At 38.1% G+C, this 27,029-nt stretch overlaps 1 protein-coding gene across 1 annotated transcript in view; it reads left to right on the top strand.

Annotated features, from left to right (window-relative positions):
• Nucleotides 1-3,364, top strand: part of LOC126419690 (tetratricopeptide repeat protein 28) — a 183,604-nt gene extending 180,240 nt beyond the window's left edge. Inside the window, exon 29 of the mRNA XM_050086874.1 lies at nucleotides 2,246-3,364. Coding sequence (XP_049942831.1) covers nucleotides 2,246-2,482 — 237 coding nt within the window. The 3' untranslated portion in view covers nucleotides 2,483-3,364. The remainder of the gene's footprint in view (nucleotides 1-2,245) is intronic.
• The last annotated feature ends 23,665 nt before the right edge of the window (nucleotides 3,365-27,029 follow it).

The following is a 27,029-nucleotide window of genomic DNA, read 5'->3' as shown; positions in this document are numbered from 1 at the left end:
ACACAATTTAGTCAAAAAATTACAAATTTAAATAAGAAAATTTGCTAGTGGGTTCGTAGGCACCACCACCTAAGTTTTCTCAGGTACCGATAAGTATACTGTGTGGGAATCTTAGCGCAGTGAATGAAATATATTGTGACCTATGATATCAGAAAAGTTTATGAAACTGTTTTGTGACTCTGTGTTGGGAATAGCCTCTTACAGGTCTAAGTGCCATATCAAAAATCATAGTAAATTAGGCAACAGTTTTAATTAAATGGCTTTATCAGTTAGTGAAGTATGCCACCTTGTGCATAAAAATTGGATCAACAAAAGTATAATGACAATGATTGGAATCTTGAAATTTTTATGTACATAACACATATAAATTATGTAGATAACTGTATAAAGGTAGGATGAAGATCAGATGAAGTAACTCCAACTTGTTATGATTCATAGTAATATAATAAAAAAGGAAAAAGAATGAAAAAGGAGACTGAGACATAGATGATGAAGGAATATATATCAAAAAATTAAAGGAAGTTAAGGTCAAAGAGTGAAAGACATGACAATGAGGAGAAAGGAGCAGATGAAGAGAACTTGTGCATTGCTTAATTCATCTGGGTGCACAAAACAGCCCAAGGTAATTGTGAAGATGCCTAACAAAGAATTAAACATGACTACATTATACTGAAGCATCTGCTTTGAGAAATAGCATACATGGGAAACATTTTCTTAGAGCACTCACATTTCTACAAGAAATTTTGGAAAGTACAGTTGTTAGTATGGTAATGGAAGGTCCTGATAGAATGTAAATAATTTTAGGAGTAATAGGAGTAAATGTAACAACTCAGTGAAAGGTTTAGGTGTTGGGTCATCATGTGTGTGTGTGTGTGTGTGTGTGTGTGTTTATGTATTTATGTAATTAATGAGTGCCCATTTCACTGAATTATTACATGTGTTCATACATAAATAGAGAATAATTTGGAATAAATTGTGTGCTGGTCATTATTTTACTGCATTGTGTGGCTCAGCATCATAATCAACAAACCACTGTGAAGTGTATGGCAGAGGGATGTCCCATTGTAGCAGTTATTAGGACTTTTTCCCATTCCATTTACATACGGAGCACAGGAAGAAAGATCACTTAAACAACCTATGTATACTGTAACTACTTAATCTTGTCTTCGTAATTCCTATGAGAGCAATACATAGCAGGGTGTAGTATATTGCTAGATTCATCACTTAAAGCTAGTTCATCAAATTTAGTAGGCTTTCATGTGATAGTCTGGATCTGCCATTCGGTTTTTCAGCATATCTGTGACATTTTCCCATGGCTTAGACACATCTATAACCACCTGTGTTGACATTCTTTGCATACATTCAGTATCCCATGTTAGTCCTGTTTTGTATGGATCCTACAGACTTGAACTGTGTTCTATGAAGTTGCCCAAATTCAATCTCCATTGTTGACTGATTGCATTTCCCTTATATTCTACCAATTAATCAAAGTCTATCACCTCCTAACATTGAATTGATCCTGTGTGATCACTTCATTTCATATCCCTACAAATAGTTACAGCCAAGTAATTGTATGTCTCGGTGATATTTTAGGCATAGGATACTACATTTTTTTGTTTTGTCAAGTGTGCAATTTTACATTTATGAGCATTTAAGGAAAGTTGTCAAATTTTTTCCAAAGTGAGATTGTCACTCTTGTTGGACTGAGGTGGGCTGAACATTCTGCAGTTTTTAAAATTAATTCCTCGTTGTCAGAAATACTTCTCACATTTGCTTTGCTAAGTAACTTCCCAACCTCAATGTCAATAATACATCCATATTTTTCTTAGCAATAAAAACTGCTAACTTATTTTCTGTCAAATACAACATTAGTACAAGCTATTTCACCTTGTCAGGCCCATTACTTTTCTTTTCTCCTCCAGTTTTGAAAATGAAACTTGCTCACTTATGGCTATGGATCTGCTGCAACGGTACTATAATGATAGAGATGAGCAGACATAACGTATTATTGTTTCTACTTAATGACAGATAATGCTGCAACAGTTTTACTCAACATACCCTTATGCATATGTTACCAACAGTAAAACTCGTGAGTAATGAAAGCACAGTTATTGAGGTTTTCCTGTACTTTGCATTAATTTAGCAAGCAGAATCTGTCTGTACTCCCAATTTTCTTCTAGCTGAAGAACTTATCACATTGCTGACCATTAGTATATAATTCTGAATTTACTTTGCTCCATTTCAGATGCAGCCAGCTAGAGTAGTCAGCTTCCTGGAAGATGTAGTTTCAATGGGTGCAGATGAATGTGGGGGTTCGAGTAAGTCGAGGGGTGCTTCCAGAGACAGTAACACAGCGCCCCTCCCCAGGCTGAGGGCTTCTAAACAGCCCCCACCCCCAATTCCCACTTCTAGGCCTCCGCCCACACCTGTGAAGTTCCCTGGAGGTTTTGGACATCAACAGCAACCACCCTCACAGTGCTGATTGTAGCTACAGTGAGAGTGAGCACTGAATCATTCATTATGTGTGCTGCAAAACTGTTTTGTTCTTACAGTACCAGTGCTTCTGTTACGTGTGAAAGTGAGTGTTGAGTGTATAAATTTAATTTTTTGTCATCAGTTTATCTTCTTAACTGTGCTTCAGTTATATAAAAAATACTGTAATCATTTGCAAACTGAAAGTGTAAAGTTTCACCATATTAGTGTCTTCCAAAAGGCAATCATTTTAGGGAGATGTTGCATTGTTATTGTCTTCCAAAAACGTTACTAGCTTTTTAAAAAAGATATATACTTTGTAATATGTAAGTGGTTTCCATTGTCATTAGGAATAGTATTGTGTGCAATACGGGAAACAAAATGGCATCATCCATGGATGATATTTGTTGTAATAATGAAATAAGAGATATGTGAAACAGTTTAATACAATAATGTTGTTTCTGTTGTGGCTGAGGACTTATTTTCTGAAACTAAAAAGCCAGAATTTGTGAGAAAAATGTTTTTCGGTAGGCTAGTGGTGCTCGCACGCAGGGTAGGGAAAAGGACTGTGACTGCTCAGTTAAATTGTTAATTTATATAATGGAAATGTACCTTTGTGTTACATTTTTGTTATTAAGTTTCAATACTTGTGGGGATCTAATACATAAAGTGATAGAGACCTAGCCAACACTGGAAAAATTGTACACAACTGTAAACTGTGTTGGAGAAAGTATGGAAGAGTGTAGAAAATAATGCCAGAAGATTCATTATGTGTTGATATCTTTGTTTGTACGTGACTAAAATATTAAGATATTCCTTCAGCTTCTCAAAAATTGCTGTGACCAACCTTGCCATCTATCTTTGTCGTAATGATGTTGACTTGTTGACTACTAGTTAGTAGACATTGAATAGATAACAAGTTGCATATTGTGAGCTTTATGATTTCTCTCTTATGCATCAGAAAGTCTTCTAAAATTTATTGTTTATTTACTGCAGCAAAAATTGTATCACATCATGAAAATGGCATTCACTACACAACAACATTAGAATTTTAAAGAAAAATAGGTATGGGCATTTCAAAATAGTTGATGCTATTGCAGAGATTTATGGCAATGGTACATTAGCACAACTATTTTCTTCCTGAAGTTTATGTAAAATTGTTCTGACTGAGTAATGGAAATTAGTAGTTTATAATATTCCATACAAAATAACTATTATTCTGCATGCGTAGAGCTTTACCACCCAACTGGTAATTTACTAGACTTTATTTTTATATAATGTATCTGCAGTTACATTAAGTTCTAAGAGAAAAATAGTACTCTGTGCAACATATCGAATCTCAGTTTAATTAAGGACATTCTCAAAGAAAGGATATGAAAAATAATTGTGATACACTTTAAAATTTCAATCTCTTGATAGTCTTTTTGAAATTATCTTTTTTATTCAATTCTTACTTCATCTTAAAGTACTGCTTTCAAGAGTGTAACATTAAACTCATTCTTTTCTGGTCTGCAGTCACTGCAGAACACAGGTCATCATTGACATACATATTTCAACAATTTCAGGTGCAATTAGTTATCTTGTGATGGGAAAAGTTGCTACAAAAGAAATCAGACCTTTATTAAAAGTCTTGTTGGTAACTGGAATATATGTACATATTCAAAAGATAATCATTTAAAAAAATCTGTAGATTGTTATTAACTAACCAAGATTTTTAGCATAGTTCTTGAGAACTTCTGTATTTACTACTTGAAGGCAATGCTTTTTTGGACATTTTTGTTTCATAGAAAATGAAGAGGAAAGAATAAAAAAGACAGAAATGCTGGATGCACATTCTACAACCAAATTTTTTGTGTCAGTCATCAGCATTGATCTGAAAAAGAAATACCTGTGTTATACATTTCTTACTTTTATAATTATTTTATGTAACACAGATACAGATGCACTGTAGACACTAACAATCTATTGTCATTGTTCCTTTAGGCGCACTGTCTGGTGTGGTTGATATCTTTGTCAGTGGTAATATAGTAAGTGGAAATTCCATCCTTCTTGGCAAAATGAGTTGTTTTGATATTGCAACTGTATTATTCCTCTTAACTGCACATATATTTATTAGTACTGACGACCTTGGTCTTTAGAAAATGATATAAGAGTGTGAAGCATCTGTTCCAACTTTTCCATTATATTTGAGGTTGGCTAGATACTCTGGCTTTCTTGTGAAGAGTGTATAGAATGTGGATTTGATGTCCTGATTAGGATTGTCAAAACAAGTAGCTAAGATTGACAAAAGGGAAGCATAGCAAATATAAATTGGTTTTAACATCACATTGTTTACACTGTCCCAGCCAGTTTTTAACTTGTGCTCCTCTTCATTTCTCAGTTCTTAATTCTACTTCATTGCCGTACAAAGAATACAAGTTCACATCATAAAGCTTAGGGCTAAATGGAAGGTTCTGTTTAAAACTGACTCCCTGTTTCTTATTTATTTATCTTTTTTAAGCTGGCTACAATTGCAATTGTACCATCATATTATAAAATAAATATTGTATCTGTGAGTTATAAATGCCAGTTTCTGTGTGTGTGTGTGTGCGCGTGCGTGTGTTTTGTGCAGAGAGAGAGAGAGAGAGAGAGAGAGAGAGAGAGGCATGAAATGTAAGTAATGACATAGGATTGTTATTGTTGAAATTTGTGTACCACCGAAATACAGCAGCATGTATAATGTGGTTAGTTATAAATTGGTCCTAATCATGCAGTTCTTGACCCTCATGTATAATTTATAATGAGCTTCTAAACTACCTGGACCAAAGGCTGGTATTGTTTTCCAAATGTAAAAAAACCTGTTACAAATGTAGGATATTTATATAAATGTTAAGAGACTGATATTTCAGGATATATGTACTTTTACTGTCTACAGATGATTTAGTGTTTCATAAAGAATGTTAATTTTTGTAAGAATGATATAAAAAGAGAAATATGTATCTTGTAAAATAAATGTGTACAAATGTTATAATTTCATAGTCATACATTTATTTGATGCAAAAACATAACCTGCAGTCAAGTAATTATCTTTCCCATATCTGAACAGCTATTTTGATACTTGCTTCATAAATGTAAGTAAGTGTTCATAGTATTTTAATAAACAGTGCCTAGTTGAAAACTTCTCACAGAAACTAACACATGCTAGCACTTGATAAGAGAGTATTCAGTTTCAGTATTCTGTTTATTCACCATTGACCACTTATAGTGAAATATACAATTAAGGGTAATTTTTACAGTGAAGTTTTTATAATTTAGTTCCATATCATTAAGGAATTTCCTTGAGTACTAATGTCAGTCATATTTATTTCACATATTTTGACTATCTTGTAAAATTGGTGTTTGAGTAACCAGTCATACATCCTAACTTTGAAAATATTATAGGGCAATATCTGAGCAGATATTGGAAGTTCATTAAAAAGTTTTAGGCATGTTATTTTGTGCAAGTTTGTAGTCTCTGTGAGTTTATGTCTCAGTATATCCAGATTCAGTTTGCCTCTGGTATTGTGTAGATGCATCACCTCTATGGTGTTGAACTCATTTATGTTGCTTTTGACATAAAACAACAGTGTATATATGTATAGATTAACAACAGTTTATATCTGGAGCTTGATAAAGAGAGGATGGCAGTGTTCATTTGGTGTAACTTTGTTTATTTTCTGCAAACTTTTTTTTTTTTTTTTTTTTCGCTGACATAAATGGAATGTCTCTACAGCAGTATGCCATACGAAATATGCTATTGAAATAGACCAAAATATGCAACCTTCAGATACTCACCAGTGGCTGCATCTGTCTGTTTCCACATCAGATAGCTTACTCTTGCTATTCTCTTGTAGACATGACTAAGACGTTCCTCCCAGTTTAATTTCAAATCAATGTGAAACCCTAACAGATTTACTTTCCACAGAATTAGCTACTGTGTTTTATCACGATTGCATAGAAGTTTACTGGAAGAAAAACGGTTCATTGCTAGTTCCAATTTTTCCTGTGATGCCAGATTCAGTTCTGTCATGTCATGGTTGGTATTGAGCAGTGTTGTGTCATCTGCATAATGCACCATGGAACCTGCTCCTACATGGTTAGGCAGATCATTAACTGCAATGATGAACAGAAAGGGACTTATGATTGAGCCATGTGGCACTCCAGTCCAAACTTCCTTCAAAGAAGAGCATCTGTTTTTGACTGATACAAACTGCCTTCTGTTTCTTTGACTTGATTACATCTAAAGATGGGTTGTTTATGCCATAATACACCAATTTTGCAAGTATGGTGTTGAACGGTACACTGTTGAAGGCTTTGCTGACATCACAAAGTCAAGTAATACTAGATGCTTGTGTTCAAATGCAGTCAACTCTCAGTTAACAACTTCAGAAACATCAGTAGTGGTATTTTCGGGATGTTGGAATACAAACTACCTGTTGGAGAGGAGGTCATGCTTTCTCAAATAGCTATTTAGCTAGTTTTACATTAGATTCTCAAAAAAACCTGGAGAAAATTGAGACAATAAAAACTGATCAGTAGTTTTGGGGCAGATGCATATCTTCCTTTTTCAAGACTGGTATCACTTTACCAATTTTGAGTGCACAAGGAAACACTCCAGATTCTAAATACGTGCTGACGCTGACAGAAAGAGGTTGATAGATGAGATGTATTATTTTTTTTATCACATAGTTGGAGGACCAATAACAGTCCATATTTCTGGAGTTTGAGAATCCTGACACAGCTTTTATAATATCCTTGAGGGTGACAACATTCCAGTGGAAGGCATACCACTTATGTGGCTTAGCACCAAGGATATCGAAGCACAAGTGCCAGTTTGATTAATTTTGTCTTTCAGCTTGCTCACAAAGGTTATAAAGTAATTGGTAACTTATTCAAGGTCCAGTGCTGCATCTTGTGTATGGGTTTGGATCTTTTATGTAAGCTTTTTGGACAGGGTCAGTTTGTCTTTGTAGTTCATTTTATGTTGTAAATAAACTCTATATGAGGTGTCATCCAGCTCAGGCTCTTGTTTACAAGAATTTTTATATATTCTGTAGTCTGAGCATATCTTCCCTTATATGAGCTAGTGTATCTGTACACCATTTGAATTGTTCCTTTTCTGTTTATGCTTAGGGCTAATTTTGATTAATGGTGAACAAGAGTAGCATATTTCAGTGGATTTTTTTTTCCGGGAAATTATCAGACATTGCTTGCCCAGTGCCATTCCCAGTCTCTTTGTTGTATACAAAGCTAACATCAGCTAATCTATCAATAAATAGATTAATACATTCATCTTTCTGGCCTCTCATCCATGTAGTATTACACTTGATACTGGTTACTGTGTCTGACTTAGATTACTGATCGCAGCAGAATGTTAAAATTAAGGGTTCATGGTCCGCTAGTCCATCACTAATGAGTCTGACATTGTACATATCTCTCGAAAAATTAATTTTAACATTATCCATGTGGGCTTGTAGTTTTTAGCATGTAGATTTAGAGATCTTAATATATTAAAAATGTTCTTATAACATGTTCATCCTTATTGGTCATTTCATTGTTGAAATCACCACAGATAATAAGTTTTCCGCATTACTCTCAGAATAGAACTTCAGTGGCTGCTACCCGGGGACAGTCCAACTGGCCCTTACTGGTGTAGCAGTCTGGCCAAAAATTTTCTGTAAAAATTTCAATTTCTCGGATACACCAAGAAGATAATACGTAACCTTTCCTACCTGTTATTTCTGTTAGTCATTTATTTCCACTGTAGTAGTCTGAATCTGTAGATTTCACTAGTAATTATAACAATGCTGATCATTTGCAAACCCAGTCAACCATATAATCAGTGATCGGCATTCACCCGTTCGGCTTTATTCCACTCAGCTCGTATAGCCCTGTCACCTTCTGCCTGGAGGAAAGTTTATTTCTAGATGCAATGGGAATTCACATAGCAGAGACATTACATACACTATGCACGCATTCAAAAATCAACTTATTCATTTAGAAATTAACTTAGAATTTGTTCAAAAACTAAAAGACATGTTTCAAAATCATATGAATAATCGATAGACCAATGTACGCTGGATGCTAGGCACTTTGTGAAACAAGGTTTTTTTCCTCAAGAATATGAAATTGGCGCCCTCCCCTCCCCCCGAAATGCCTGGGGCAGATATCCTGTTTTGTCCCCTGCCCTGTTGCGCATGCGTGAATCTGGCAGCTTAGGCGCACCAGTAAAATTTTTCCAGGTAGCATCTGGCTGTTTGCTACTGTTGCTTATAAAGTTAACTGCCACACTTCAGTAGCCAGAAGCAGGAGAAGGTACTACTCATGCACGACTCAATGGCGCATGCACATGAGCTCGCTCACAACTGCTCAAATGAATCTAATTTAAGCAGTTGTGAAGTCACACTCATTGGAGGCAATTTGTTGTTGTGAAGCATTGCATAGTCTTTCTCAAGTGTTTGACACATTTTGCTCTTGGCAGATGCTTGTATGAGGACTGTTTTGTTGTTGTATATGGCACATTTCCTTTGCAACTTAAGTTTTATTTTCTTTTTTTTCTGTCATTCATGTTTTATTGCTGCAGCATTATGCTGCAGTAGCAAGAAACAGTAATATCCTTTGTTAGAGTGTTGGTTCTTACCAGTTAAAGTTATAAAAATTTAACTGAAAACTAAAACAATGAAAAAATTCCCGGAATTTTAAAAAATTCCCATGTTTTTCCTGGTTTTCTCCCAGATGAAAAAAATCCTGGGTTTTTCCCAGATCCCCAGGTTGCCCCAGATCATATACACCCTGAAATTATATTTTATGAACAAAGAATGCTCAGTACAAAAATATTTTGTGAATATTTGTCTTACTTAGAGCATAACTTATTTCTACTGGGCCCTTTAGAATGGGATTTAATTAAAGTCTTACAGAATTATTTTATTTGATTCATTAAGTGATACTACATTAATGAAATGTCATGTGGCTAGGGCCTCCCGTCGGGTAGACCGTTTGCCTGGTGCAGGTCTTTCGATCTGACGCCACTTAGGCGACCTGCGCGTCGATGTGGATGAAATGATGATGATTGGGACAACACAACACCCAGTCCCTGAGCGGAGAAAATCTCCGACCCAGCCAGGAATCGAACCAGGGACCATAGGATTGACATTCCGTCACGCTGACCACTCAGCTACTGGGGACTACATTAATAATGATTACACATACAGAAACTAATTTTTTGTAGTATTACCAACCTTTTGTTCAAAACATCGGTCATCCTAGTGAATGTCTGTGTTATCACTGTCTCCATCCTCATTAACTAGTCATACATCATTATCCTGTACCACACTTTCGTACAAAGGAATTTGGTTTAATTCATAGATCACTGCAAATACCAAGTCCTTTTTTTTTTCTTTGTCTGTTGTACATGACTACTATTTGGTAAATCTTTTACTTGAGACAGAATATGATCATGTTATCCCACTTCTGATCATTTTGTGTTTGTACATTGGTGTCATTGCATATGCAACATGCAGAGCAACCATTGGTAATGTATAATAAATAGTGAGATGTTAAGCTTCACATTTTTTTTAAACTGATATTTGACTGACTTCTTACCAATTGCCCAAGGAAAAGCAGAATTCTGGGAGTGAAGCGTTTCTACTGTCTGAAATACACCATCATATTCCTCTGGGAGCATTACAGTTTCAAGTTTTGGGAGTTTCTTTTGTGCAATATCAAAGGACCTATCTGCAGGCATGTATGAATGGCAATATATATTGACGAATCATGCATTTTGAAATATATATTGTCATGCAATCACACAGAACACAAAAAAAATACAATAATTTTTGTTTTGAGATGCACAACTGTCACAAAAACAAATGAATACACTTAAAATTATTTACATCACATTATGGTTTTAAGACTGACTTGAAAAAATGCCACAGACAATATCTAATTTCCTTTGGACTTTTCACCTTCGCTCTCAAGCCAACTACAAAAATGTGTATCATGTTTGGTGAAATAAGTTTGCACTCCTCATGAATAACTATTCCCAACACATGATAACATAATTGGTGCAAATAATACACTCTACTAATTTGTGTTTTTGGTAAAGACTGATTCTGCATCAATTCAAAGTTGCACTGCCATCTGGGAATATATTAAGTTCCTAAAAAAAAGACTTTGCTTTTAGTTTATGAGCAAGTCTTTCTACAGAAAGCTGTTTTTTGATATCCTCAGTAGCAGCTTCTAAATGAACACTGAATGCTAGGGAGTCATTGCAGATGTCCTGTTTTATGTTGCCAAGCCTCAGACTGAATCTGATGATAAAACATTAGAAACTGCCTTCTAGTATGCAATGATCTTTACATAAATTTTACGCATAATATTAATCTAACTTTTTACTGTCAACTGATGATACCATATCTACTAGATAATTAATTTATTGCTCACTTTATAATACATAGCATAAGTAGATTTGTTGAAATTGTACTGTCAGCTGCTCTCTTTTCGCAAAATAAATTCCACATCTTACATGTGGTTAATTCTGGAGGCAAGCATTTTTTTTAAATTGTCTTTTTTTCTTCCCCAGTGCTGTTCTCTGCATTTAAAACCTGTTATGTGAGCTATATTTCAGCCTGGAGTTTCTTCATATCACCGTGAAGCCTTGCATCACCTCTTGTTTCAGAAACTCCTGCTCCACTATTCATTTTCTCATCAGCTGCATGCTCAACCTTCCTTCTCCCAACAATAAAAATACTTAGGAATACAGATTACAAACAGGGACCTAACACTGAAGAGCAGTTTGCATGCTGTAGCTCTTACTTTCTCTTTCTAGATTTCTCTTACCTCGATTAGGCCTTCTTCTTTTTAGGTTAGTTCACTTGAATATACCCCATTAAAAAGTTTCTCTGATTCACAGCATTTACAGTGTTGACTCACAGCATTTGTAATGTTCCAGTATCTGCTATATTCACATATCACATCATCTTCTGATACACATAATGCTTTGCAAAACTTGTCAGCATGATTTGAGATTTTGCACTTGCAGCAGCATTATGTTTTTCTCATTTCAAAACACTCCATTTCCACATATTAACGGATCTTTTACGTTTCCTTGGCTTTTCTGCTAATTCTGGCACATTCATCGGACATACCAGAATTCATTGTAATTGTTCACCATAAACGAACATCTTGTTATGGAAGTTCAAAGGGATTTGGTATACTTTTGTACAAAACGCAAGATTTAATTATCTCTGTATACGAGATTTGGTACTTTTTGCAAGAAAATATTACTTGTTAGATCCAACAAGCCATTAGGTAGGGGCTGCTATCTCTAACTCATTTTTTTTTTATTTGGTAACTTTTGGGAAATAAGCTCCTTTTGAGAAACAAGCTCCTCATGGAGATCTATGTAAACTACCAATTGTAGTATTCTCTGTACTATGTCTTGTACAGCTAAATTCTCTGTGTAGTTCAGTACAGTAAGGGCTAACACCTATCTTAGAAAACATTACAGTATCTCTAACAAACATTAGTGCACCTCCATTCTTTCTTTGACATTTACACATAATGTCACCAAAAGTATAGCCCTGAGGAACAAAATATTCTACATGATCTGTCATCCATTGTTCTGATACCCATAAAACATCAACATTTTCAGTACTACAAAAATGCTCTAATTCTAATATTTTTTCCAAATTGAGAAAATGTTCATTTGCACTACAGTAATGGATTTAGATTTATTGTCTGTGAACACTCACCCTTTCGAGTGGTACTTCTTGTATCTAGCTCAAGACCAAGAGATTTATTGCCTGTTGAGTCACTGTCTTTTATCCTAAATATATTCCTGTTCTTATTCAAACCACTAAATTCATAGGCAGTTTTATTCTGTTTGAGTCTTTCTGTAATTATTTCACTGACATCATCACACACAAACATTTTCCCTTCATAGTTCAGGTGGAAGCCATGAGTGGCGTAAAAGCTACACAGCAGTGATCAACCGCATCATAGTTTGCTTAATTAGTACACAGTTTCTTTATTTTAATATTCGTCCTTCAATTTTTTTATTTAGACATGAACTATAGATTAGATTGTGCCTGTGTGTAACTATAGTAACTCCTGTGTTTCTCTATATTCTTTCCCAGAAAATTCTGCAGAGGTTTTACGCGGACACCTGTTTCATTTTTTGTTACATCATTGGACTCCATTATGCATAAAACAGTCATTTTCTTGTGTGGTTTTTGTTTGAAGGCCTGTGCCGACGGCGTGTTAAGTTTCTGATCATGGTTTGACCACGTTATTCAGAGGTACATCTTGATTTATTTCTCAAAACATACTAGATAGTTTCCAGAATGAGATTTTCACTCTGCAGCGGAGTGTGCGCTGAAATGAAACTTCCTGGCAGATTAAAACTGTGTGCCCGACCGAGACTCGAACTCGGGACCTTTGCCTTTCGCGGGCAAGTGCTCTACCATCTGAGCTACCGAAGCACGACTCACGCCCGGTACTCACAGCTTTACTTCTGCCAGTACCTCGTCTCCTACCTTCCAAACTTTACAGAAGCTCTCCTGCGAACCTTGCAGAACTAGAACTCCTGAAAGAAAGGATATTGCGGAGACATGGCTTAGCCACAGCCTGGGGGATGTTTCCAGAATGAGATTTTCACTCTGCAGCGGAGTGTGCGCTGATATGAAACTTCCTGGCAGATTAAAACTGTGTGCCCGACCGAGACTCGAACTCGGGACCTTTGCCTTTCGCGGGCAAGTGCTCTACCATCTGAGCTACCGAAGCACGACTCACGCCCGGTACTCACAGCTTTACTTCTGCCAGTACCTCGTCTCCTACCTTCCAAACTTTACAGAAGCTCTCCTGCGAACCTTGCAGAACTAGAACTCCTGAAAGAAAGGATATTGCGGAGACATGGCTTAGCCACAGCCTGGGGGATGTTTCCAGAATGAGATTTTCACTCTGCAGCGGAGTGTGCGCTGATATGAAACTTCCTGGCAGATTAAAACTGTGTGCCCGACCGAGACTCGAACTCGGGACCTTTGCCTTTCGCGGGCAAGTGCTCTACCATCTGAGCTACCGAAGCACGACTCACGCCCGGTACTCACAGCTTTACTTCTGCCAGTACCTCGTCTCCTACCTTCCAAACTTTACAGAAGCTCTCCTGCGAACCTTGCAGAACTAGAACTCCTGAAAGAAAGGATATTGCGGAGACATGGCTTAGCCACAGCCTGGGGGATGTTTCCAGAATGAGATTTTCACTCTGCAGCGGAGTGTGCGCTGATATGAAACTTCCTGGCAGATTAAAACTGTGTGCCCGACCGAGACTCGAACTCGGGACCTTTGCCTTTCGCGGGCAAGTGCTCTACCATCTGAGCTACCGAAGCACGACTCACGCCCGGTACTCACAGCTTTACTTCTGCCAGTACCTCGTCTCCTACCTTCCAAACTTTACAGAAGCTCTCCTGCGAACCTTGCAGAACTAGAACTCCTGAAAGAAAGGATATTGCGGAGACATGGCTTAGCCACAGCCTGGGGGATGTTTCCAGAATGAGATTTTCACTCTGCAGCGGAGTGTGCGCTGATGTGAAACTTCCTGGCAGATTAAAACTGTGTGCCCGACCGAGACTCGAACTCGGGACCTTTGCCTTTCGCGGGCAAGTGCTCTACCATCTGAGCTACCGAAGCACGACTCACGCCCGGTACTCACAGCTTTACTTCTGCCAGTACCTCGTCTCCTACCTTCCAAACTTTACAGAAGCTCTCCTGCGAACCTTGCAGAACTAGAACTCCTGAAAGAAAGGATATTGCGGAGACATGGCTTAGCCACAGCCTGGGGGATGTTTCCAGAATGAGATTTTCACTCTGCAGCGGAGTGTGCGCTGATATGAAACTTCCTGGCAGATTAAAACTGTGTGCCCGACCGAGACTCGAACTCGGGACCTTTGCCTTTCGCGGGCAAGTGCTCTACCATCTGAGCTACCGAAGCACGACTCACGCCCGGTACTCACAGCTTTACTTCTGCCAGTACCTCGTCTCCTACCTTCCAAACTTTACAGAAGCTCTCCTGCGAACCTTGCAGAACTAGAACTCCTGAAAGAAAGGATATTGCGGAGACATGGCTTAGCCACAGCCTGGGGGATGTTTCCAGAATGAGATTTTCACTCTGCAGCGGAGTGTGCGCTGATGTGAAACTTCCTGGCAGATTAAAACTGTGTGCCCGACCGAGACTCGAACTCGGGACCTTTGCCTTTCGCGGGCAAGTGCTCTACCATCTGAGCTACCGAAGCACGACTCACGCCCGGTACTCACAGCTTTACTTCTGCCAGTACCTCGTCTCCTACCTTCCAAACTTTACAGAAGCTCTCCTGCGAACCTTGCAGAACTAGAACTCCTGAAAGAAAGGATATTGCGGAGACATGGCTTAGCCACAGCCTGGGGGATGTTTCCAGAATGAGATTTTCACTCTGCAGCGGAGTGTGCGCTGAGAGCTTCTGTAAAGTTTGGAAGGTAGGAGACGAGGTACTGGCAGAAGTAAAGCTGTGAGTACCGGACGTGAGTCGTGCTTCGGTAGCTCAGATGGTAGAGCACTTGCCCGCGAAAGGCAAAGGTCCCGAGTTCGAGTCTCGGTCGGGCACACAGTTTTAATCTGCCAGGAAGTTTCACATCAGCGCACACTCCGCTGCAGAGTGAAAATCTCATTCTGGAAACATCCCCCAGGCTGTGGCTAAGCCATGTCTCCGCAATATCCTTTCTTTCAGGAGTTCTAGTTCTGCAAGGTTCGCAGGAGAGCTTCTGTAAAGTTTGGAAGGTAGGAGACGAGGTACTGGCAGAAGTAAAGCTGTGAGTACCGGGCGTGAGTCGTGCTTCGGTAGCTCAGATGGTAGAGCACTTGCCCGCGAAAGGCAAAGGTCCCGAGTTCGAGTCTCGGTCGGGCACACAGTTTTAATCTGCCAGGAAGTTTCACATCAGCGCACACTCCGCTGCAGAGTGAAAATCTCATTCTGGAAACATCCCCCAGGCTGTGGCTAAGCCATGTCTCCGCAATATCCTTTCTTTCAGGAGTTCTAGTTCTGCAAGGTTCGCAGGAGAGCTTCTGTAAAGTTTGGAAGGTAGGAGACGAGGTACTGGCAGAAGTAAAGCTGTGAGTACCGGGCGTGAGTCGTGCTTCGGTAGCTCAGATGGTAGAGCACTTGCCCGCGAAAGGCAAAGGTCCCGAGTTCGAGTCTCGGTCGGGCACACAGTTTTAATCTGCCAGGAAGTTTCATATCAGCGCACACTCCGCTGCAGAGTGAAAATCTCATTCTGGAAACATCCCCCAGGCTGTGGCTAAGCCATGTCTCCGCAATATCCTTTCTTTCAGGAGTTCTAGTTCTGCAAGGTTCGCAGGAGAGCTTCTGTAAAGTTTGGAAGGTAGGAGACGAGGTACTGGCAGAAGTAAAGCTGTGAGTACCGGGCGTGAGTCGTGCTTCGGTAGCTCAGATGGTAGAGCACTTGCCCGCGAAAGGCAAAGGTCCCGAGTTCGAGTCTCGGTCGGGCACACAGTTTTAATCTGCCAGGAAGTTTCATACTAGATAGTTTTTTGCCACGCTTATCTGTTAGAAAAATCACACTGGTCTTTTTACCTGATAATCCTTGCTTGTTATTATAATTTTTTCTGTATTTCCCTTCATTTTCAGTGCACTGTTTTTTGCAAGTTCTCAGTCATTTGCATAATCCTTAATGTGGCAACTTAATTGCAGAACATGATATTTGTTTTATCCATAAATGTAGCAGATCATTGTTCTTGTTGTGACTAAAGTCTTAACTTCGTGAATCACTTCTTTCCCTTTAGACACTTGATTACTTTTGCCTCGAGTCACTTCACTATATTTTTGCTTCACCCTTAGCTCCCAGTTTTCATTGTCGATTTCATTGATTTCGCTTCTTAAAGAGTTGGCTAAGAATTGTAAGCTTCAGACACTTAAATTTGTTACTTCGACATTGTAGTTTTTACAAATTTCCTTTTTAATGATAGAACTGTAGCTTTTTCTCATGTTAGAATTACACACTTTTACAATCTCGGTCATTTTGACTTAATTCTAAGTAAGCAGTTTCTCTCTGGCTAGTGTTTCAGAATAAACAATAGTTAGAATGCTTTAAAAAGGCATTGTGGATCACAAAAATAAGTCACTCTTAAAGCTCTGAAAATGTTCCTGTAAAAAAGTCATGAACAAGAATGTGAAGCTGGAGAAATTCAGGATCTTACTGAGGTCTATAACCAGTCTGTCTTCCTGCTCACTGACTGGAAATGGAATGAGACAAGGGACTTATTAAAAGTCATTCCACTCCATTCCCAAACTCTGTGGCACCGGTACAGCAACCGTGGTAATGTTACAGATAGAAATCAGTCATGGTTGCAATTAAGATGGATTTATTAGTTTTCCATTTGTGACCTTGGAAAATTACAAAACCCAACCATGGCTAAATTCTCTCTATATACTTTTGTACTGTTTTTCAAATTTCACAAACTGCATTGTAACACAAGGGCTGCACTTTGTCATATTGGCTCTTGATTGTCTATGACTGTATCAGACATAATTTCACCTTTGTTGGAATCCAAAACCAAGTTGCCCAAAACTTGCTTAACTATTAAGCTCAATAAGACCCGACTGTCTGAAATCTCACTCCAAAGTGGGTTGACTACTCACAAATAATATAAGTGAAAAATGGACTCAAGATTAAAACAGAACATAAGTGAAAATTGAAAGATTCTTGAAACAAGCAATTCACAAACTACATCTTGAATTGTTTTTAGTGCAACCATGATAATGAAACTACGCCTCTTTCTCTAAATTATTTTACAAAATGTCAGATATTTAACCATTAATTCTTTCCCCGTATATTTTCAGTAAATAAATCATTCTTCTGCATTATCATGGTCCATCTACGCCTTTAATATATCAAATAAATCACTTTGCACAAAACTGATCAGGTCCCTCGAACAGAGAAACATTCCCAGTGATTGGAAAAAAGTATAGTTCACATACCTCTAAAATAATGGAAGTAAAACAGATCCGTAGAAATGCCATCTTAATCACTCACTTCTATTTGCAGTAGAATTCCAGAGTGTGTTCAGAGTACAAACATAATGAGCTATCAGGAACAAAATGACCTTCATGGAAATGTGTTTTGGAAACACCATTCATACGAAACTTGATTCACCATATCCACAGATAAAGGAATCCAGGTAAATTTGGTATTTATAGGGTTTCAGAAAGCAGTTTGTTCAGTCTGATTCTGACACCTCTTAAAGGAAATATTTTCATAAGTGATATCTAACCAAATCTGCAACTAGATCAAAAATTTCTTTACAGGCAGGAGGCCACATGTTATCTACAAACACTGAAGCAATATTTGGAGGCAGGGCTGGTTCAAGAATATTTTCTCACACACACGACATATAATTTGGCGATTCCCTCTCTATTTTTCCACACAAGCAACATATAATTTGGCACCCCCTTCCCCTCCCTCATACACTAGTTGCTATATGTAGGGCTCTTGGTAGGATCTTTAAAACTGAATCTAAATATGGTGAGCATGGAAACGGGTTGTTTTCAATACAATCTGTGGACAATTTTTGCACTAGATGCACCTCTCTTGCCCCTCTCGGTTTGACACTGCAAGTGGCCACTTGTGCCTTAAACCAGCCCTGCCTGGAGGGATGTATGATAGATAGAACAATTACTGTTCTATTATACATTGACTTCATGTATAGTGTTGCATTAATGAATTCACAGATAGTGTTAGTTGCAATCTCAGACTCTCTGGAAATGATGCAGTTATCTGTGAGGGAATTCTGTTTAGCAAAAATATCAGCCCAGTGCAAAGACTGGCAAGTATCAATTTAGAAAATTGCAAAAGCTGGCCACTTCATGAACTGCAAAAGCCCAGTATTCTTTGACTACAGGATTAACGAGTCACATATAGATTCAGTCATTTCAGATATATCTGAAGGTAACAACGAAGTGGAATGACCACATGGGCTGATTGCACCAACTTTGACTAAAAGTTAACCACAGTTATGTCAGCATTCAACCCTTGTCAACACAAAATTTGACTGCACCAACCTCGGTTAAAGTTGAACAAGGGAGTTGATCACGGTTAAAGTCGACCAATGTTGAACGATCATTTATCTTGAAGTGATTATGGTTAGAATAAAGTAAACATGTATCGTATTAACAGAGTGATGCATTTTGATGTTTTAGATGGCACAGGAGACGAAAAATGTTATATCTTAAACATGTAAATCATCATTGCAACCATATTGGTGTACTTGTGAAAAGGGCAAATTATCTTGAAAATTACAGGGACAGAACATTTAAAGAGAGATTTTGTCATTCAAAAGAAACAGTGTGGTGATTATGAGGTCAAATCAGTGAAAGGTTGGCGTTTCCTATTTATAGGGTTAATCCTGTTTTGCCCATGAACAGACTTCTAATAACATTAAGGGTGTATGCAACTGGTGCATTTAATATAGTTATTGGTGACAGTGCTAATGGTCATAGAATAACAGCGCAAAGACTTATCAGTGATGTATTGGGGTCACAGCACCAATATCACCACAATTTTAAAGTTTCCTCCTCAAGCAGAATTACACTCTGTAGTGGATGGTTTCAGTGTGTTGGATGGATTTCCTGGAATCATTGGTACAGTAGATTTCAATGCAACAGCACAATGCTGATCTATCAAAAGCATGCCACTAACTTATCATTTTTAAATACAAAATAATAATGTTTGCAGACAAGGTAAGTACACAGTGTATACTGATACTGAGAGCTGGCTGCTGTGTTGAAACTGTAGCTTAATTGTTAGCATAGTGAGCTATGAAGAGGAAGGTAGCAGGTTTGCATCTACCTCCTTCCAAATTTTTTTATCACTTTTTTTTTCTAAAGATGTCCTGTGCCTTTCTTCTTGATGTAATAGAAGTATTACATGTAGTAGTAGATGTTCTTTATTATAAATAATCTATTTGCTGTTTTTCTCATTGCAAAGGTCAGTGTCTGGAATGTTACCCCACTGGCCAGTAAAACACACACACACACACACACACACACACACACACACACACACACAAACCTATCTCTTTGTTTCATGGAATGTTACCCCACTGGCCAGTAACACACACACACACACACACACACACACACACACACACACACACACAAACCTATCTCTTTGTTTCATGGAGTGCCTCATGTTCGTATCTTGTCAGTAAGTATCTTTTCAATGATGATGAGTAGCTTAAAAAAAAAAAAGTCTCCTCTTTCACTCAAATGAAACTGCAAAAGGACTCATGATCTTCAACTCTATGTGATGAAGTATGTTACTTCCGAGTTATGGTAGCCAATGCAACATTGGGAATATGCATGTGCAAATGCAAACTGAAATTAGACACTATGCCTTACCTGTATTGAATTTAAAGCCAAAAATGGGATGAAGTTTCAATTGAATTAATGAATAACTTCTACTAGTATTTATGTCAGATTGTAGTACAGCATTATTTGCTGTTCAAGCCATCAACAAGTCCAGAATCTTCTTAACACATCTGTCCATTTTTTTTGCATTCTAAAATTTTCACTTTCAGTTCCAAATTTTAAGAAATTTTCCCTCCTTTTCTTGCTCTCCATAGCACAATAACAATACCTGTTATAACAACAAACTGAAAACTGCACATAATTGCAACAGACAATGATTATTGTTATTTTGAATGTATTACAGGCACTTTCTAAGCCATAAACTTAACTGTGGTTAAATTTCTTGTTAGCTGAATGTGTTTTGCTAACTGGCATTTGGTGCAGTGCAGAGACAATTTAACTGTGATTAAACTTTAACCATCACCACAAGAGACTTTGTTATCTTACTTTTTAATCAACACTGATGCAGCTGATGGTCAGTTGTAGAAAAAGCAAATTATAGGCTATGATTCGTTGGTAGCCTACTGCAGAATGGCAGTTCATGAAATGCTGGTGGGTCCTCCTGCTGTAGAAGGAACCCATCCGTGTGTCATATGACTGCCATGTTCGGAGGTCTTGAGCATATTGTACTCAAGATAGCACTTTTTTGTTTATTTTTTACATTTAATTTTTGCCATTTGCCTGTAAATATACAAACAGAATATTCCAGAACAGGAGCTTGGCACTGCTAGTAATGTGAGCTTATTATTTCACTGACAATGCTGACCACGCAGTATGTTTCTCGGCCTACAGTAAGATTGTAATCATTGGTGCCTAGCTTGCCTTCCATTGGGATGGCTCTTGCAACTGTAAAAGAAATTCTGCTATTCGCTTATTAAAGCATGTTTCAATATTTCTTGGTTGAAGCGAATTTTACTGAAGTTCGTCACTTAATAAACAGGCTTGGAGTGCACCTGCTGGAGTTCATGCTTCTATGTGCAACTACCAATGTCAAAATTTTATGTTCCACACTGTAATATCTGCGGGCTGCCATCAGGAAGCAGCACTCAGGGATTCTCAATGTGGGCAATGCGGTTATCCACAATACAAGGTGACATTCGGCAATCAGAACTGCCGACAGGATCCAGTCATTTCAATAGGATAGTCTGGACCACCCACCACACAGTCCAGATTTTGCTCCTGTAGTGATTTCCAAGTTATCAGTCTGTTGAAGAGTTTCTGGCAGGGCAGCAATTCACATGCAGCAGCCCAATAGTGATTCCAGTCATCCAGACAAATTATATCACAAGGACATCTTAAATATAGTGCCGCCATGGGGCAAATGTCTTACTCTGAACCAGAGTAAGGGCTAAATGGAAAAATAGTGTAAGATGTATAGAATAGCACATATATTTATAAGTACCTTTACGTACCTTACTTTGGCTAGTAAGAAATAGGGGCGAAGACTTTCTGATATGCCTTTATATTTTAGGCAGAGGAGGGTGTTCTGAGAGGACTAGTTTCTCTGCTGAAAATATGCTTTTTAACATCCTTTCATGTTTCATGTTGGTATCAAGTGACCTCCAGTTATAGGCCCACATCCCTTTGTCCCATGTTCTCAATAATTTTTGAGAAGGTACTTTACCACAGTATATCTCTCCGAGAATAATATTTTAATAGCAGCTCATTTCAGCTTCTGTAAAGGCTCCTCTATGGAGAAAGCAATGTCTGACAATTCAACTCTGGTAGAGTTAAACAAGGAAAAGCTATCCTACTGGCATAGTCTGTGATATTACCAACACCTTTGATTTCATAGAGCATAAAATTCTAAAAGAAAAACTATAATAGAGTGCTCTTAAAATCCTTCCACTGGCATTGATAAAAGTTGACACAACGAATGGTCATTTTGACAAATGATACAACAGGACCAAGACTAAATTTGGAGTGAGGAGACACTAAATACAGTGTCCCAAAATGTCTGGTACATGATCTCCTTCTGTTCTCGGCTCTCGTAAATGATTTACCTGTTTGGCAGTGACATTAGTGTACTGATAATAAGTCAAACACATTCACACCAGACACTGGTTCACAGCAAACAGTTTAACCCTTAATTTTATAAAGACTCACATTATGCAATTCCAAAAAATGAAAATAACTTTCAGTGTAGCAGAAGTAAAGTTCAAAGAGCACATACTGGATGACACACTGTTGTGAATATTTGACATCCTGATGGACAGTAAACTGAGATGGCAGCAGCTAGTAAATACAGAAAAGCTCCGTTGTGCCTGTTTTGCACTGAGAAGTCTCCCTTTGTGTTGATCTGCAGATAGGATTACTGGCATATTTTTCATACTTCCACACAATTGTCTTACAGCATAACCTTCTGGAATAATGTAAGTAATGTGAAAAAACTATTTATTCTACAGAAGCATGTGGTAAAGATAATGTGTAAAGTTGACAACTGATCATCTTGCTGAAGTCTCTGCAAAGACCTAAGGATTCCTACAATTACATGGCAATTTGTATACAGGGGACAGCCAAAAACTTGTAAACACCAACACATTTTTTCCCCACTCTCATTTTTTGAGTCACCAGTCTTCTTACTGGTTTGATGCGACCCCCTACGAGTTCCTCTCCCATGCCGACTACTTCATCTCAAAGTAGCACTTGCAACTGACGCCCTCAATTATTTGCTGGATGTATTCCAATCTCTGTCTTCCTCTATAGCTCTTACCCTCTACAGCTCCCATGGAAGTTACTTCCTGATGTCTTAACAGATGTTCCATCATCCTTCACTATCATACGTTATAGGAAAACTGTTGGCATTCAAAACAGCTTTTGTTTGTCTTGGAATGGATAAATACTGGCCCTGCATGGTTTTCAAAGGAATCTTACAACATTCTTCCAGCAAAATAGTGGCAAGTTCAGATAACGATGATGGAGATGGTTAGCAATCATGCACCCTTCTCTCTAAGTTGTGTAAACAGAAGCGCTGCTGGTCTGGAATACAGCATCTTCACTAGGGAGCAAACATTGTACCATGGGATTGACTTGATCAGCCAAAATGGTCACATAATCCTTAGTGGCAATGTGACCTTGCAGAATAACAATGAGGTCCATGGAATAGCACAATATGGCCGTTCATATCATCATTGATCCCCACTGTGTTTCAGACATAAACTTAGCCAGTAGTTGGAAACAGTGTGAAACAAGACTCATCTGACCAAAGGCCGTTTTTCAATTGCACCCTAATCCAGGTTTTATGGCTTCAGAGCCACATTTTCCTGTTATTGGTATTTGCATCAGCGATGAGTGGTTTTGGAATTCCATCTCGCCCAGAAATTCCCTACTTATGGAACTCCCTTCATATTGTTTTGGGGCCAATATGGTTTGCGAGTGTGAGATTCAGTTGTGAAGTGACTTTTGCAGTTTCATCTTCTGCCAAAACTTTAATTCCCTTTCCAAACTTCTCCTTGATTTCCTCCACAGCTTGCTCAGTGAATAGATGGAAAAACATTAGGGATAGGCTACAATATTGTCTTACTCCCTCTTCAGTGACTGCTTCCATTTCATGTCCTTTGAGTCTTCTGCAGTCTCGTTTCTTTACAAGTTGTAAATAATATTTTGCTCTCTGTATTTTATCATCCCTGCTCCCTTCAGAATTTCAAAGATCGCATTCCAAATAACATTGTCAAAAGCCTTCACCAGATTGACAAATGTAAAAAATGCAGGTTTATCCCTTTCTTGAACCTATCCTCTAAGGAAAGCCTCAGGGTGGTCAGTATTGCCTCATGTGTTCCAGGAAGACTTCCTGCACAGTTAATACTATCCATTGCTTCTTGAAATAGGTACAAGCATACTTGTCATAAGATGATTTTCCAAATCTGACTGGTCTAAATGTTCTGAAAATCAGGACAAATGTGAGGGATTTATCCAACAAATAAGTGCAAATTGTAAGAGGTTCGTTGGTGCTGTGCTGTTCATAGCAAAGAAATGTATCCCAAGAGGCTTTCTGCAATGAATATAAAGGGGATGGATGGAAATGTTCAAAATCCTATACAAAAGATTTTGTCACAACAATGACCATGAAATAGCTGATGAACTTCCGCACAGTATCAATACAGCTTGCCACAGGCAGTGGACTGAAACAGTTGAGGTCTTAAGCTCTGCACTTCAAGCAGAAAAGGTTGGTGCTTATGGAGAAATCTTGGAGATGCCAACTCATCAGACCAAATGAAGAAGGCTGTTACTCCCAAGCAAGTAGTAAATAACATTGTATCTACCTCCAGAGGTTATCAGATTCAGTCATATACAATTAAGGTAAAAAATTAATTGAAGACTTTCAAACTAGCCCATAACCTGAGTCGTGTTTCTCTAGACCCATGTTTTTCAACATATCTTCCTTTGGGGCACACCACTGTATGTTTCAAACTTTCGCATCACCACTACATGCACACATCAATACACGTTTTTTAATTACTGTATTATTATTATGCATGGGATCATATATAATATAGGCGATTTCTTACGAACTGGGCTACTCCAAGAAATGATTTGGTGATAAATTTGTTACGTTCTAGATATTTTATCAGTGGAAGATCAAAACATATTAAAAATTTTGCAACACGTCCGACATGTATTTGTGACACACCAATGTGTCACGAAATGGCAGTCGAGAAACTCTGCTCTAGACCATTCAACAGTGAGGAAATGATAACTCTCAATAAAATGAAAGCAGGGGAAGAATCTTGTTTTGATGGATTCATTCAGAATTCCTAATCCACAGGGGGAAGTATGTAAAAAAATGTTTAGCAGTATTCTTTACCGATATTCTCCAAAGTGGTGAATTATCCCATGATTTGAAAAGAGCAAAAACCATAGGCATCTTAAGACTGGGTGAACCAAATGACAAAATGTGAAGCTACCAACCCATTGCTTCGCTTAGACAGTTCATAAACCTTTGGAAAGAGTAATATATAACAAAATGAGCCACAAAATTTTCCAAAACCTGCATACTGAATGGACTGGTTTCCACTCACACCACAGATGCATTGACCAGGTTCTCTCACAGAAATCTTATATTGAAAGCAGGATTTCAAAACGAACAAAAGACCTCAACTTTGTTTGTATATCTAACAGAGCATTACAATAATGTAGGGGAGTGGTGGGGTGTGAAGAGGGGGTGGGGGCAAATGATGATATCCAAACTGTTATTAGTCATACCTTGCCTTCAAATTGGAAACCTCATCAAACATCAGTAGACACTTCTAACTTCTAATTTACAATAAGATGAGCCCTTTAACGAAGTTTAATAATTGTCTTCCACAAATATTGGTACTAACTCCTCCTGTTTTCCCAGCATATAGCAGACGAGCCTAAGACAACACCAAGGAAATTTGGATGTGCTGGCAATTGGGCTCTTGATGCAACTCACAAAGAGCTTGGCTTTAGTGAGGCTGTCTTGACCAAAGATCTACAAACTGGTGGATACAGTCAAGTGCTGCCAAGAGAAAAGTCATCAGTTTTCACATTGTCAACAAGCTCTCCAACAAGGAAATAAATGCATATTTTGAAGGGAAACCACTGAGGCATAACAGAAGTCCATGTTATCTAGCAGTCACAGGACACTCAGCTTTAAAGAGTATTTGCTGAAAACTGCTGCTGACATGAAGTCAAGAAACATCTTGCAGAAACTTTGTACTATGACATGAGATTCATCAACTCCAACACTAAGAACTTCTGCTTTTGTAATGGTGTACCCTGTGGCAGAGTACTGTGCTGCAGTCAGGATAATAACCCTTACGTGCACTCACTGATAAGCAGCTCAACCAGACTCACTGATAAGCAGCTCAACCAGACTGTACGCTTCATCGTAGTAACAATTGGAAATACTCTAGCTTTCTGGTTTGACTATTCTCAGCCAAATAGCTCCCCCATTTTTGTGGTGAGAATCTCCGACTGCCATGAGGTAATTTACAAAAATAGCTGGTCATGCTGAGGACATTCTTGTACTCATAAAAACAGACTTCACAATAACAGACTGATGGACAAATTATGGTAACACAATGCTATCCCAGAACAGCTTCAAATGCACTACATATTGTCCAGGCCATCATGTTTTGAAGAGCATACCAAGATCTGATCTGTGCTGAACAGAATAAAGACAGGTAATGGAAGATATGTAACTCAATGTAAAAATGGGCATTAACAATACTGCCCAGGTGTACTTGTGGTGCAGAATGACAAACTGTTCAACATAACATATGTGTACGACCAAAATAATTATTTCTTGGTGATCTGGAGGTGTTCCTGGTGGCAACTAAGACATCAGTTCAATACATTTAGCAGTTGGATATACAAGGTGTCCATAAAGCCCCTTAAAAACTTCAAAATTTTATTACAACGGTAGTTGTTGAAATATTATATCATCATTTATTTTATTGTAATCAATGTTTATAAAAGTTTTTTTGGCAGTGTTTAATAGACCTCTATATGGGTGCCTTTAGTTGCACGAAGCACATCATGATTGTACTCTTGCCATGTTCGCTGTAGCATAGTGTCATCAATGGCAATGGCATTACGAATCCTTTGCTTCAAGTCAGCAATGTCCCGTTCCTGTGTTTGATACATGATGGAAAGAGGCTATCGGAGCCTTAGTGTTGATCATCTTGAGGAAAGATGGTTCATAAACTGATGATCCAAATGTTTCATACCTGATTTGTCAAACGTCTTCACGCTTTCAGTGATTTCACATCACTTAGATAATGTTCTTAATATGGAGATCATGAATTACCTCTGGTTCACAGGGTTGTTAACAAGGTTTTAACTCAGAACCTTCTTGATAGCATTTTCTAATTTTTCAATGTATCTGTCACATAAAACATTACTTTACCAGCAACATACCTTTTTTCACATTGCACAAAACCTTTTTCAAAAAGGCCTTGGTATAAAACTCACTTTGCAAACCAAAATCAAGAAACTGCAGACTAAAACTGACCAATCTGAAAAATAGTGACTTTTACTGACTGTTTTTCATACTGACATGCCTATCACAATGATATTTACTGAACAATAATAGCAAACTACATTAGTAACACAAAGCACGTT

Source organism: Schistocerca serialis, chromosome 9 (assembly GCF_023864345.2).
Source record: "Schistocerca serialis cubense isolate TAMUIC-IGC-003099 chromosome 9, iqSchSeri2.2, whole genome shotgun sequence".
Lineage (NCBI taxonomy): Eukaryota > Metazoa > Arthropoda > Insecta > Orthoptera > Acrididae > Schistocerca > Schistocerca serialis.
The sequence above is the reverse complement of the archived record's forward strand: the minus strand, read 5'-3'. Positions and strand labels throughout refer to the sequence as shown.